This window comes from Muscardinus avellanarius, assembly GCF_963383645.1.
Source record: "Muscardinus avellanarius genome assembly, chromosome: 2".
NCBI classification, from domain to species: domain Eukaryota; kingdom Metazoa; phylum Chordata; class Mammalia; order Rodentia; family Gliridae; genus Muscardinus; species Muscardinus avellanarius.
Genome location: NC_137787.1, coordinates 80575532 through 80591599, shown reverse-complemented (window position 1 = coordinate 80591599; position 16068 = coordinate 80575532). Strand labels below are relative to the sequence as shown.

Genomic DNA, 16068 nt, shown 5'->3' with positions numbered 1-16068 from the left:
AGTCCTCCTGGCTGACAGGCTGATGAGCACTTGCCTGTGCTAAGGTTTAGGGTAGGGAGGTAGAGGGGAATACCTATTGACAGAGAACCTGTGGAGTGATTGTGTATTGTTTTCCCTTGCATAGGATTTTTACAGCAGCCTTTTGCTTCCAAAACAACATGATTTGATGACTTTCCAACAAAGTCAACTTAACGTATCTGGACTAGATGGAATACGTCAGAAGATACACCATACGTTTTTAAAACAAAAACTAAATGTGGCAAATAAACTGCACTTTTACCCATGGGCACTATATTAGCTATTTCTGCACTTTGCCCCTCCATTAAGATAACTGCCAGGCTGGGGCCATTAAAATCCAGCCTTCTTCCCTCAATTACAGCCACGCATAAACTCTAGATAGTCTGAGCTTTTCTAATTGAGCCATTTTCAGAAAAGCTTGGTAGACATTTCTATTAGTGTCTCCCCCCCCCTTTTTTTTTTTCTGTTCCCATTCTAAGGCCCCTCTGCCTTTTCTAACTTTCAGTTCTGAATATGCCTGTCCCTGAGCCAGTTGGGATCTCTGTTTATGATGCAGCCCCAAATCCCAGCATCCCTTTAAATGAGAGCCCTGGTTATAGAGACATATTGTACTTTTCTTTCAGAAAGCAGCATTTGCTGCGTGTTGGGGGCTTTCTGACTGATGCGGGGGCGGGGGGGCGAGGAAGGAGAGTTGGCTGGCGTTTGGGAGCAGATTTAGAGCCTCGTTTCATTCGAGGGGCTCGCTTTTCCCGAGCTGCCAGACACTGCAGCCTCAAACTGAGGCGCGGAGGTGCAATTCAGGCTGGTGGAGCGGCGGGGGAAGGCAGGGACAGGCGGGGCTAGCGCGGTTCTGCAGCTGATCACACGCACCAGCACACACACCTCATTCCAGCCGCCTCTGCTAGCGCCTCTCATCCTCCAGCCGTAGCCACCGAGGCGCAGACTGGGGACGGGGTACTGAGGAAGGAAGAGGCAAAGATTTCCACCGGGAGGCAGAGGAAAAGCTGGAGCGGCGCTGGTGTTTAATCTGAAAGTCTGACCTGCAGCCCAAGGCTCAAACCTCGTTCAGCAACAGCGCTGCGCCTGGAAGGGCACGGCGCCAAGGAACCCCAGAGTCCTGCGCCCCAGTCAGTCTGTGCTCGACGCGCCAGATCTTCTGGCGAGGACAGTGCAGTGCCTTTAGCGAGGCGCGGAGCTTAAGGGACCTGCATTGGACGCTCTTCGGGGTACACCAGGAAAAGTAGGAACGAGGAAAACAGCTCTGAGCTCAGGGTGCGAGGCCGGGCTGCCGCTGCCTCTCGCTGCGCCGCCTCCTGCCCTCTCCCGCTGGGTGAGTGCCCCGGCTTCGCGCACTCGCCAGAGCGCCGAGGCTCCTCGGAGGCCTTTGGGGGTCCGCCCGAGGGCCCTGGTGGCATCCGTGGCAAGTCAGCCGCCCGCTCAAAACAGGCGGACAAGTCTCTGGAGTCGGGAGCGGGGGATTCTGAGCCCGGAGGCGTGGGTAGGGGGCGTTGCACCACTGCCCAGCAGAAATGCCTTTGGGCGGGATTTTGGCCAAAAGATAGGAGGAGGGAGCGCCGGGGGAGCCCCGAGCGGTCCCGGGGGGCGGGAGATCGGGGAGCAGCGGGGAGGGGGGAGGGTCAGGTCCAAGCAGGTAGCCCAGCTTTGGCAGCCTGGCGAGTTGGCAGGTGGGGTAGGACTTGCCTGTCAACTCATTAATTTTGAGCAGTCAGTTCGGAGGTGTTGCAGGATAGTCGGGAGGGCAGTGGAAAGGTAAAAGGTGGCCTGGGATGCCGGTGGTGGGGGGCGAAAAGAGGAACCTCGAGAAGCTTGGAGGCAATTTTCCACTTGGGTTCCTGGTCCTTGAGTCTCCCCTGCCTTGAGTGCAGGAAAGCACTCCAGTTTTCATAGCTTGGAAGGAACGCCTCTGTCCCGGGGGAAGAGAGGACTCTGCAGGCGGCAGAGACCGCAGCTACCTGCTGGGTGCGCCCCCCACCCCAGGAGCGCCCGCTTCGGCCCCTTCCCCCGCCCCCACCTCCGTATTGGTGCTGGCTTGCAGTGCTTAGCTCCTGCGCCTTCGCTTCGCCTTTGAATCTGGCTTGCCCCTCCATATTATGTCTGCAATCCGAAGGAAATTTGGGGACGATTACCAGGTAGTGACCACCTCGTCCAGCGGCTCGGGCTTGCAGCCCCAGGGGCCGGGCCAGGGCCCGCAGGGGCAGCTTGTACCCAAGAAGAAGCGGCAGCGGTTCGTGGACAAGAACGGCCGGTGCAATGTTCAGCACGGCAACCTGGGCAGCGAGACCAGCCGCTACCTCTCGGACCTCTTCACCACGCTGGTGGACCTCAAGTGGCGCTGGAACCTCTTCATCTTCATCCTCACCTACACCGTGGCCTGGCTCTTCATGGCGTCCATGTGGTGGGTGATCGCCTACACCCGGGGCGACCTGAACAAAGCCCACGTTGGCAACTACACGCCCTGCGTGGCCAATGTCTATAACTTCCCCTCCGCCTTTCTCTTCTTCATCGAGACCGAGGCCACCATCGGCTATGGCTACCGATACATCACCGACAAGTGTCCCGAGGGCATCATCCTTTTCCTCTTTCAGTCCATCCTGGGCTCCATCGTGGACGCCTTCCTCATCGGTTGCATGTTCATCAAGATGTCCCAGCCCAAGAAGCGCGCCGAGACCCTCATGTTTAGCGAACACGCGGTGATCTCCATGAGAGACGGGAAACTCACGCTCATGTTCAGGGTGGGCAACCTGAGAAACAGCCACATGGTCTCTGCGCAGATCCGCTGCAAACTGCTCAAAGTGAGTGCTACCCTCTCCTCCCCCACTAGGCGACCGGCCGTCACCCCGCCGGCCAGCAGAGGGGCTCACTCACCTGGGGACTCCTCCCTCCACTGGCTTCCCCGAGTTTACCTGGGGCCTCAGGTCAACTTCTTAGGGTGGGCGGAGAAGAAGAGGGGCTGGAGGATTGGGCCAATAGCACAGCTGTCAGCTGTCTTTTCCTATTCTCGCTCCTGCCCTTATTTAAGTTCATCAGCTCTGCTGTGCTTGTATCACTTTCTGGATTAGTAACACGTAGGGAGTGCCTTGTGTGCTTCTGAAGCCAACAGGGAAATTAGTGCCCTCTTTTCCTTTTCTTTCCTGCTGTTTTGCCCTTCAGAGAGTTTCTGATTTGTTGTCAACCCATAACTCCATTAAACTCGGGGTCCTAAAACTCAGCTGGACAGTTTTTATTTTGAAGAAACAGGTGGCCAACTTTCCTCAACTTTTGCTTGAGGTTTGTCATTATGATTTTCTTGTCTCCTTCCCCCTCCCCAATAATATTACCAGTTAGATTGTTCCTCAGGAAGTTTGACTCTCCCTGTGTTCGTTTTTTAAACAATTACACAGAAGTTCCAGGAAGCAGTTAATAAAGTGGAAGAAACCACACCTGGCTCTTTTAAATTTTTATTTTTACTAAATATTTTCCCAAAGAAGTATTCTGTGCAAGCCTGAGTGCTTCTCCTGTAGAGCCTCTTGTTAATTTTATTCTTAATTGCCTGTTTCTATGAAGCCTTTGTCAATTATAGATTTCACTTGAAGCTTTTCAGCATCCATTAAAGAAGATTGCTTCCTACCATCAGTGGTGTAAATGCTAAAACAAATTGCACACAGAGTGTTATTAAAGCCAGGTTCTCAGAGTTGTTAGAGGGCACCACTGCAAACAGAAGAACCCCCAAGTCCCTCATCAGATGGTAGCATGAGGAGGGGGATTCAAGTCTACTTCTCTCTCCAGGTGTCATTTATAATTAATTATTTTTCTTGAGGTCTTAGTAGTTTTCAAATGTTCATAAATTGAAAATGACGATCTCAACAAATTATCTGATATTATATGGAGAACCATAGCTAGATTTAAAATGTAGTTCTAATAAAATGGCAATCTGATAACTATTGAAGTTGAGGTTTTTGCTTTTGAAATTTCGATTTTTAGTGTATGAGTATATATGGTGTCATACAGCCCGGACTTAGGTTGTAGTTAAAAGTGATTCAGTGTGCTTTGAGAAAGGTTTGTTCTTGTGTTATTTTCATTCTCCACTCATTTCTCTTACTCCGGGCCATTGCTCAGTCAAGTGTTTGAAGCACAGCAGTGCACTTGGCCTGTCACTCCACATAGGTATATTTACTATATATTGCCTATAGCAAATAAACTATATTTTGTATATTAGAGTGTGAAATTATCAACCTGGTTCTGATTGACATTTCCATTGAGATAAGTATTTCAAAAGCAATACTTATTATATACTTAGATTATACATTTTTAGAGCCATTTTTAATGAACTGGATACAATTTTAAAAATTTGACTTAGCATATTGTTTTATTGACCAGTGTTTGAATTAAGAAGGTTGTAGGAGCAAGCTAAGCAATTGTGTTGTAGCCACGTTAATTGCAGTGGTAATTATTGTATGTGCTAGTTTCCATGCATAGCACAAGATAGATTGTCTCTTTCTTTAAGTTAGGCCTACTGGACAGATAAGAGCAATTTATTGCTAGAATAGTGCCAAAGTCTCTGTCAAGGAATACATGTTTATGCATCACTTTGGGACTCTTATTGAAGAGTAATTTACCATATTAATTGGTCTAGCGAAAATTAAAAATTAGACTTCAAAGGTTGTGTACTACCATTCTGTAGTTTTTCAAATGAATAAGTTTATGTATTAATATATATATTTTCCATGCACTATATTTTAGATGTTTTAAATATTACCAAGTTTTATTTTTAGCAAAACCAAATATAATTAGTCTTTATTTTATTTATGTGTACACACATGTAGTAAATCTGAAGCATTCAGTCATTAAATTAGTAGAGGTTACTGATGATGATTTTTCTGCATAAGACTATGTGTATTATATACAATACTTAGTGTCTTGATTAAAAGGTAAAATATTGATACTATTAAAAATTTGGAGCAAGGTGCTATATTAACACAAGGTGATAAGAAAAACATCTAATTAAAATAATAGGATAATATTCCTCTGGAGTATTATTTACTGTTGATTTGTTAGTAAGATGTCAGGCTGGGAGTAAAATGATAGGCACATGGTATTAAATTTGCATATAAACAAAACTAGCGAAATTCTCCCCTGGTTTTTGTGAACAAAGAGGGTTGATCAATTCTTTGTGCAAGTCAGTTAGTGTAGTTTGTTTGAAGTTGTTTTCCCTGTTGCCATGGTAATTAAAATGAAGTGTCATAGATCTCCTAATTTTCTTAGACTTCATTAACAAGGAATCATATTCTATTGGAGAATTAATAATATTCAGTAAAATTAGAAAGGAGATTTGCCTTTAACAAGTTGCTTTTATTTTCTGTTAGGGCTGAGTTGAAGTGACCTAAGAGAGTCAGATCTATTATGGGAAAAAATCTATACCAAGGCTTAGTTATAATATTTTGTTTTCAGTTTTATGTATTCCCCTTATTAAGTAGTATTACATGTAGTTTTCCATCTTAAACCACTTAACATTTTAAACTTAAAATTTCTGTGTCTTTAATACAGAACATACAGTTTCTAAGGCAAAAAGAACAATGTAATATTTAATTATAGTAATTATTGTTCATATATATTCTTCCTGTTACCTAATTTCACATTTTCTATTGCTGTTTTTGTATTTGCTTCTTTATTAGAGCAAATTTTAGATTTTTACCTAATAATTATAAAACACTTTCAGTTTGTGCAAATACAGTAAGAAAGTAGATATGACTTTGTAATGTTTGCTAAGTTTTCCATACATAATTTAAAAAAATTCCTTAACTTTAGGTAGAAGTTCATTTTAAATTCTCTATTTAATATTTAATTATGTGTTTTACTTATATAAAGACAAATTTTATTACAACTTTTTTGACCTCTCACCTTGAAAATACGAAATTTCTCTTAGTAATCAAATATAGATTTTTAATTTATGCCTGGAGAGGTCAGTCCTTTTTCTTCTAAAAAATGAAGCAGATTAAATAAAAAGTAAAGAATATAGTTCTGACTATAAGTAGATCCATAGAAACTATTTTAAAAATGAATATTCTTTATCTTTTCCTCCTCTCAATTACCAATTTACTTTACTTGCTTTATACTAGAGAATAGAAATTAAATAATATCTAATTGAATGTATTTTTCTGTACAAAATTTTAATAAAATGTCTGAATTAGGTAGTTGGGGTTTCTTTGGCTAAAATGCTGAACCCTATAATTGAGTAGTATGCTTAAAGGATTTGGAAATCTCAGTGATTCCTTTCTATTAATCTAACACTAATGGTTTATTGCCCAAGATATACAACTTGTTATGGGAAGAATTAAGAAATCTTTGATGCTTTGTTCAAGAGTTTAAAAATTAGCTGGGCTTCACGGTAAACACCTATAATGCAGTACTTGGCATTATAGTACTTGGAAGGTCCAAATAGAAGGATTGCAGGTTCAAGGCCAAACTCAGCAACTTAGCAAGGCACTCAGCAACTTAGTAAGATTCTGAGTCAAACTAAAAAATAAGATTGGGCTGAAAGTGTGGCTCATAGGTAGAATGCTCTGGATTCCATTCTCAGGATCCAAAAAGAAAAAAAAAAAACAAATTTATTATCCAAACTCTATCATTTTGGTACATATATGTATATGTTACATAAATGCTCATATTTATCCAGTCAAGCTCTTTTTATACAAACTAAACATAAGTTAAACTACTGTCACATCCAGAGCCTGTGTACACTTGGCAAAGGTTTTACCATTGAACTATATCTGCGGTCCTTTCCCAATATTTTATTGATCATTTAGCCACATTTATTATTGAACTACAAGATTCTTGGATTTCTCTCACACATCTATTGACTTATCTTCATTTCATATGTTGCAGTTCAATACTATATGGTTTTAACACTGTATTACTTTACTTTGTATATCTGTTTTTCTATCCAATCTTAATATATTAACCTAAATTTACTTTTAATCTTAAGACAGCTGTTTCCTTAAAAAGTTAAACACATAAACACATATATGTGGAACACATACACAGATATATAAAGAACAACACACACATATATAAATGCATGTATATATGGATGTATATAATCTATATAGATAGATAGATAGATAGATAGATAGATAGATACATCTTCTAAACATGAACCAAGTTATTAGCAGAAATATTTAAAAGTTCTGAGACTGAGAACCTCAAAACTCTCAGGGGATACTGGTCCCTATATTGCTCAGTGAATTTTAAATAGATTCATTATGTCTTGAAAACATAGCACAATTCCTATTTAGCCTAGCTTTGCTTTCTCTAACCCAAGTAAAATAATTCTCTAATAAGTGCAAATCTTGGGTTCTTTCTAAAATCTATGATTATTCTTCTTTTTTCCCAATAGTAGTAATATGTTTTGTTGGATTTATTTTTTATTTTTACATGATTCCTAAGAAGTAAGGAGTGATTTGTGCCCATAGAATAAAGTCTGAACAGAAATAAGGACTTAAAGACCTACAAATAAACAGCAGTAGGTAAGAACAAATGATAAAAAGAAGCAGAAAAAGCTTGTGGTGGTTTGGAGGGGGTTGTTGAGTAGGAGGGGAATGTGCAAGTAGGATTTCAAATCCCGTCCATAGTTATTATAAATTCCACAAAAGGCCCTTAAGGAATTACAAGGCTGCTTTCATGTGAATGGTATAAAAGCCTCCCCTAATCTATTACAAAATAAATTATTTTTCATTTTATATGTACATTCTTTTCATAAAAGTGAATGCTTTTATGGATTAATTAGCTTAGCATTAAAAATCTTTTAGACTTAATGTTGGTTACAGTCTTTCTACCTGTGTATTCAGGAAATGCCAAGTTTAAAAGTCCAAATAAATGTACTTTTTTGTTTCAGGTACTAGGGATTGAACCCAGGAGTGTTTTACCTCTGAGCAATATCCTCAGCCCTACTTTACTTTTTATTTGGAAATAGGGTGTCACTAGGTTGCTGAGGCTGGCCGTGAACCTGTGATCCTCCTTTCTCAACCTCCCAAGTATTGGGATTACAGGCATATGCTAAGATTTTGTAGTGACAAACTATACAATTCTAAATTTGTACACTTCTCTACCAGACTTAAATTTTGAAGTGCGAGTCAAAGCCATTGTTACAACTGCTTTTTGCCACAAAGGTACTCTATTCTTGATCCTAAAACTTGTTTGGGGTTTACTTTTTAATGTTTGCTTCCAGATACTACTTGACCTCACTCCATGTACTTTTCTTTATGACTCTAGCAGATATTCTCCATACACAGATACATAAATACACATTGCACATTTAAAGAGAAGTGAAATTTCAGGTAAAATGTTAGGAAGGTAGCAGGCGAGAATGGCTTTTCTTCTCCATCTCAGCTCTTTTTAGTTTCCTTCTTCACTTCCTCTTAGGGCCCTGTGGAGACTTGGAGGTGGTGGCTCATGGATCAAACCCTAGAATAGGACAGCAGTAAAGCTAGAGAGTCAGGTGATCAGGAGTAAATGTTTTATTCAAAATTTTCCAAATTTGAGTTTAAACTGAGAAAGAACACACAGGTCAAAGAGATGAGAGAAAAGACATGGGTCATACTGGTAAAAGGTGGCTCTGAAGAGTGAATATGGACCCTTGGTCATCTATCCCAGGAGAAGGATGACCAACTGTAGGTCTACTTACACCAGGACAGTGCTGACTGTGGATCCCGTGTGTGTGTGTGTGTGTGTGTGTGTGTGTGTGTGTGTGTGTGTGTGTAAGAAACACATGAAAGCTATTCTGTCATATGAAAGCTATTTGTCTGAAAGTACCAGATCATGATGGCTCTTTCCAGACAAACATGACTTTTGATTTATTTTTCCAGCTGTAGGGAGAATAGTAGTTGATCATCTTAAAATTCTTTTTCTATTCCAGGAATCCTTAAAGCCATTTAACAAAACTTACTTCTTTGAAATTGATACATACAGCTATAAAGTGTGGCACAAACTAAATAGATCCATTTATATTTAATGAAAATGTATATAATTTAAATATTTATTTAATAGTATGTTTTTATTACAAAGAATAATTAGAAGTTATTGCCACAATTTAAATAGTATAAAATCATTTGAAAAATATCCCTGATGTTCAAATAAGAGTTTGGACAGTAAATTTAAACAAATTTTAAGCCTAAGATATACCCACTTTTCTTATCACACCAAGAATTTCCTGGAAAGCACTCTGCCAACAAGATTTTTCCTTTCTGATTCCATGCAACTGGAAATAAAAGTTTCATGGAAATCATTCTTAGGTCATAGCTATTTCAAAGCTCTAAATTTCTAAGAATTGTCAATATTTTATTCGTTGTCTTTTCTCTCCCCCTTTTTACTTTCTAATTTTTTCTACAGATTTTATGATTTAAAATGACTATTTCATGAAATAGAAGTTAATATTTTTAATCAGCCTTTTGGAAATTTGAATAAACTACTGCATAAGTCTGCATAACAATTTTAGCAATTGTTTTGAATTTGAAAATAATTTGAATTGTTGTCAGTCTAGACCATATCTACTTACACATTTTTATCTAGGATATTACTATGCTTCTGTGTTCTCTTTGGAATCGGGAAGTTTATAGAGCTAAATATGATAATTATGCCAATGACAAACATTTCCTTTTTTTTTTTTTTTTTGCAGTACTAGGCATTCTACCTAGAACCCTGGGGCATTCTACCTCCTAGCTACACTCCCAGCCTTATTTTTTATTCTTTAGTTTGAAACAGGGACTCGCTAATTTGCAGATGGGCTCACTGAGTAGCTGAGGCTGTCTGAGAACCTCTATCCTCCTATCTCAGCCTCCCAAGTACTAGGATTTCAAGTGTGCATCACCATGCCCGGCTTTCAAGCAACCCTTTTAATGGCAGGCTACTTCTTATATTGTAAATATTATGATGATATAATGAAGAAAGGTTAAATTGTTTCTTATAAAAAATATCCTACTTACCAAAAATATCTAAAATAGAATAGTGGGTAGCTAAGACAACACAAAACAGGTAGAGTGTCAATGATGCTTATTACGTACTAAAATTGCAGGTCACAACCTAATTTTGTGAAGGAACAAACATAATTCATATTTTTTTCCCTAACTTTCCCTTTCATATACATATGTGTACAAAAAACTCTTCCTCCACTTCCACAATTTTTAAATTAAGTGGTGCTATCTAAATTGGCTTAGACTTCAACAGTGTGAACCCTCGAAGCACCTAGGTGCCCCACTAAAACTGCTCCCTTCATTTTGACCGGAGCCAACACCATCTATTTAATCTCCTTTATTATTAATTATTATTATCATTATGAATTGGCTTGCTAGTCTATTACAGAATCAAAGAAGCAAAGAAAAATCATAAAGATGAGTATATAGAGAGATAAAATATTTGATGGCCTAACATAAAGGATAAAGACATGGATGATAAAATTGGGGCTATATATAGTATATTTCAGCCACTTAAAGAAAAGTTACATTATAAAGAATCCAATGGAAAACAACTTCAATGTAGATGCAGAGTATTACTCTTCAGAAAAATATGGAATCATGAAAAGCATCTCTCAAAGAAATTAGGCCAGTAATACTTCTTTCATACTGTCACACAATAGGAAGACCTGAATAGGGTAGAAAGCACTGACAGGAGTGGGGATATTAAATAGTATTATTTTTATCATATAGGATAAATATTTAAAATCAGAAGATATGTTGAGTTGGAATAGAACAAATCCATACATATTTTAAGTCTAATATCTAATGTCATTGGATTTTTTTTTACATAATTGATACTTCCAAATAAATTACTTTGCTAAGGATAAATTATTTCTTATGCCAGATTGGCATTCTTCTGATAATCCGCCTGTTTGTAGCTTATTTCTTCCTTTCATGGGTTGTTGAGCGATTAGGGAATAAAAATTTTAATAACTTATTCTAACTCGTTTTAGAAGGAGGCACAGGTATAAGTCATATGCATAAATCAGACAAATTTTAGTATTTATATATGACATTTACAAAAATATGCCTTCTTTGGGGAATAATTTTAAAATTAAAAAAGAAAATTGAGTTTTTAAAGAAGTATCATTGTCAACACTGCCATACAGTGTAGGAAAAACAGAGTTTAGAATAGACAATAAAATGACCCAAATTTTGGCCATTAATTAGAAATATCAGAATACCACCTTGTGTTTATATAGCACCTGTTTCTTAGTAGGTAAGAGAACAATGCAATGGGTAGTTTATTTTATGTTTGATTTGTGCTTGGCTTTTATCTTGCTATATTCATCAATATTTGTTATATAACTATGCAATTGAAAAATGTTGATCTCATCCATATTTTACCAATTTGAAAATAAATTTAGTAATATAGGCGACTTGGAAAAGCTCCAAAGAGAACTTTCCATGCTGTCTTGGAAATGCATAGTTTTCTCCAACTTCTGAGTGACTGTTTTTGTTTTTGTACCATTGGTTTTTTTCATGAGTTTTTTGTTTTTTGTCAGCAATCGTTTTCTTCTTCCTCCTTTTTCTTCCTTTTTCTTTTCCCCCTCTTTCTCCTCCTTTTCTTGTACTTGATAGAAATTACCCACAAACTAGAATAGTAGTCTTAGTGATTTCATTGGATTTTCTCCTGAACAAATAATATTTCCAAGAATCACTAGCTGTAAAGTCGCCTAACTTATTATTTGTTGATAAAATTAAAAATTGCCTTTTGTAGCAATTGCTGCCAAAAGAAACTTCCACCAATTTGAAAGTTGAAAGTAATTTTTCTATTTTGCCTCACAGGACATGTTACTAATTTCTCAGTGTTCTCAAACTCATTTGCTCCACATATGAAGACAATGTATTTCTTTGAACCCTGAGAAAAGAATTTTGTCTTCAAACTATCATTTCATTGGAAAGATTAGCATTAGAGTTTTAGTTTTGTTTATTAAATTGGCTTTTTCAAACAGTCTTTTCTTTCAAATCTCATTTGAACAGCTGTATGGGCTCCTCCCTCTTATTATTATTTTTTTTTCCTGTTTGCAACTCCTGACTACCCAGCTTTATTTTAACACCACCATTTATAAATTAAAGATAAATATTTGCCTACATGTAATTATTATACAAAATAGGCAGGGAAAAGTGAAAATGAATGTAAAAGGAAGATGAGGAAGTTAACTTTTATGGTTTGCTGATTTTAAGTCATAATTAATTTTCAGTTAGAGTCTTTTTAGCATACAAGCAATTTATTGCATTAAACTTTAGAGTGATTTATACTGAATCTTAATACTCCTTACTTATGAAGGTTTTACTGAACTGTGTTTATCAAATACAGATTTTATAAATTGTATTTTGATTAAGGAAAAGTTTAACTAACACAAATTTTCATTAAGCTTTAAAATTCATCAACAGAGAAGTAAACAATTATAATGCAGTTTATTATTAGGCATTTGAAAGCCATTATCAAACAACATCTGCCTTTTATTTTTATTATATGGGCTTTTTTATACATAATATAATTGAATATATTTACTCTTCAATATCAGTTTATATCTATTTGTTGATTTTCAAAAGTCCTAGAAAAATAAATTATTATACTTTGCTTTTTAATAATTTGATACATCTCTTCTTAAATAGTGGTCAACCTCTTTCTGCTTAAAAAATACTATGTAAGTATTGTTCATTTGTTTGCTTCATGAGGAAAGAAAACTGGCACACCCTGAGTTATCGTGCAGTGATTTGTGTCAAGCAAAAGCACATGTACATTCACTTCCCTGGTTTCTGCTCACAGACCAGGCATTTCTCCAAAACTCACAAGTTACGGAATGATAATTATAGCGAGTTGTATATTATAAATAATGCATGTATGTTCTGCATGAGCTATGTGGGATTTCGGCCCATTTGCTAGAACATAGCTGCATAATGATTTGTTTGGATTTTGTTGCAGATGATTGATAGTGCAGGATGTTGGCAATGATGTAAATTACTTTTGGGCTGCCTTGAAAATTTCAGTGCAAGTGGTGATTTCTTCTCTTTTTCTGTGTGCTTGTCTAGTCTCGACAGACACCTGAGGGTGAGTTCCTTCCCCTTGACCAACTTGAACTGGATGTAGGTTTTAGTACAGGGGCAGATCAACTTTTTCTTGTGTCCCCCCTCACAATTTGCCACGTGATCGATGCCAAAAGCCCCTTTTATGACCTATCCCAGCGGAGCATGCAAACTGAACAGTTCGAGATTGTCGTCATCCTAGAAGGCATTGTGGAAACAACTGGTGAGTAAAAATAGAGATAAGCCATCAAATTTCTTATTCATAATTTTATATTATATACATGATATCTGTCATTCATTGTGTTAAGACTCACAGTTCACAATGATGAATATAATGACTTGTCCTTTGCAAGATTAACCAGTACTACTTTGCAAATTAAGATTTACTGTTTAGATGATTACATACCTGATATTAACACAGAAATACTTGCTAAAAAAAGGAAACTTAGATGATGCCTTAGATATGACTTTGTTGTTCCATTTTAATTATAAACTTGGATTTCTTAATATCACGATTTCTCTTTAAAGACTTAAGGCTAAATGAAATGCAGGGTAAATAGTAAGCAGCCTGAACCCGGTGGGCATGTTCTTCCCTTGGGGATGGTGAGTTGGAGAGTCATGGATAGAGCTTTAATATCTATTATGTGCACCCTCAGTGGAAAATTCTGTGTGTAAGTGCGCATGTGCGTGCCCATGTATACCTGAGTGTACACATGAAAGCAGCATTTTAATTTGAAAGTGGATCAATAGATTTCCCCAGCTGAACTTTGACTCTGGTTTATTGAAAAAAGAGGGGTTTGTTTTCTTTCTCTGCTTCAATATAGCTGTGTGTGCTGTATGTTATTGCTTAGGATGTATACATCATTGGACTGTCCCAAGTGCTTACAATTTAGGACTCTGAAGAGAGTTAGGTTGGCAAAAACAATAAACATGAGTATATTATTTGGGCCCTCTACATTCCCCAGTTAGTTTAGTACCTGCTGAATACCTGATACTAATAAAGTAATATCCTTATATGTGTGTACATGTGTGTAGAACTTTACTTTTATAATTTCTTCAGGTAATAAAAAGGCAAGAAATATTTTATCTCTTGACTTTATTCTTCAGATATTATTGTGATCTTAAAATGCTAACTAGAATTATGAACTAGAACAGTAATGGAATTGATATTAGCAGTAACATAAATTCAAGCTCTATACCAAGGTATAAGATCTTTGATTATATAATAGTCACTTTTGTCCAAGGAGCAGGCATGCCACTCTAGGTTTTCACAAATCTGTCAGATAATGCATATTTGAAATTTAGGCAGGATATTTAATCTCTATAAGCTTTTAATTCTCTTTAAAGTGAGGACAATAACCACTTCAAAGCTTCTTTTTACAATTATTTTTATTAATGCTTCAGTTTAAAATTCAAACTTTAAAGAAAGTGAGAAAAGGTTTATATCATAAAGCCATATCTAAAATTTGACTTCTGTGTACTATTTTATACCTTAAATGCCTTATTAAGTTCTTCAGGTTAAAATTATGTCATAGAACTTTTCTTAAATGTATAGACTAGTAAGCAAAGAGGAGAATTTATAAGGCCAATAAATCTTTACATTTCAAGGTCAATTTTTGTATATCTCATTTACCAAAATAATAATGCTTTACTAGAGCTTGAAAACAGATCCTGAGATTTTTACTGATTTATATCTTATAGTTCTTTCTGCCAATTACCTGCTTATATGGTTTACCAGATAATATTATTATTCCACTAATTGACAAGAATGTATTTTTTCTTTTATTTGATAGGTTTTAATTATTAATAGCTCTATCTGCCTAATTATTCTTCCATCTACCTACTCTTTCCCTGGTTTTTCCTAAATCTTGTGTCTATTACTGAAAGTGAAAACATTTTTCTACAAAATCACAACCTAAAGTTCAGATAGTTCCTCAGCTTTACTTTGTGTTTCTTGACTTTGATATGCTTGAAGAACATAGTCAGGTATTTATTATAGAAGGCTTCTATTTGGATAAGGCTGGGGTTCTCTTGTTTGTTAATTCTCTTAATTTTTGTTTCTATATGAGACATACATATATGAGACATATATATATATATATATATATATATATATATATATATATATATATATGAGAATACTAAAGCAGAGCTTTATTTATTTTACCTGTATTTCAGGGGCTCATGACTTATAAATATTGCCCTACATAAGGTCATGAGAAATTTTGTAACATCAATTATTCATTAAGAGTATATATTTTATTTTAACACTTCCTTTTTGCTTTTTAAAAAATGAACTGGCAAAGAATACTTTCAACAAAAAATGTGAAAACTTGGCTGAAAGCTCAATATCTTATTTAGAAATTGCCTTTTATGGAGAAGAAATTAAAGTCAGCTTCCCTTTAACCTCTTCACTAAGCCTCTTTTTTAGATCTAATATAACAAGACAAACACAAAATAATACTCATATTTTATATACTTTATTTGCTGAAAGATGTGATGTTTCCTATGCAAATATGCCTTAATTAAACTCCACACTTTTCAAACTAAATCTTGTTACGTCTTCAGCCTTTCCTAGGCCTGATAAAAATAATACCAACATGTTTATATCTATTTGGTAATTTATAATTTTATTGACATTTATTTAGCTTCATCTTTAAGAATGTTTCCACCTTCATCTCTCCAATCACAATAACATTTACTTTATCATATTTATTGCTTAAGATATTACAGAATATATTAAGATTGTCTTAAGGTGGGAAGAATATCATTTTTTTCTCTCTCAAGTACTTTATTACAGAGTCTTGTAAATATGTTTTGTTTTTTTTTTTGCAGTACTGGGGCTAGAAGCTAGGGGCATAGTACCTCCAAAATACATCCCCAGTCTTATTTGTGTGTGTGTGTGTGTGTGTGTGTGTGTGTGTGTGTGTGTCTTTTTAATTTTGAAACAAGTTTGTACTGAATTGCAAAGGACCTCACTAAGTAGCTGAGACTGTCTGTGAACCACAAT

At 36.7% G+C, this 16068-nt stretch overlaps 1 protein-coding gene across 1 annotated transcript in view; it reads left to right on the top strand.

The window, feature by feature from the left end:
* Positions 1-2129: 2129 nt before the first annotated feature.
* Positions 2130-16068, top strand: part of KCNJ3 (potassium inwardly rectifying channel subfamily J member 3) — a gene marked incomplete at both ends in the record, with an annotated part of 158114 nt that continues 144175 nt past the window's right edge. The window contains 2 exons of the mRNA XM_080689219.1: positions 2130-2831; positions 13065-13281. Of these exons, the coding sequence (XP_080545345.1) occupies positions 2130-2831; positions 13065-13281 (919 nt within the window). The remainder of the gene's footprint in view (positions 2832-13064; positions 13282-16068) is intronic.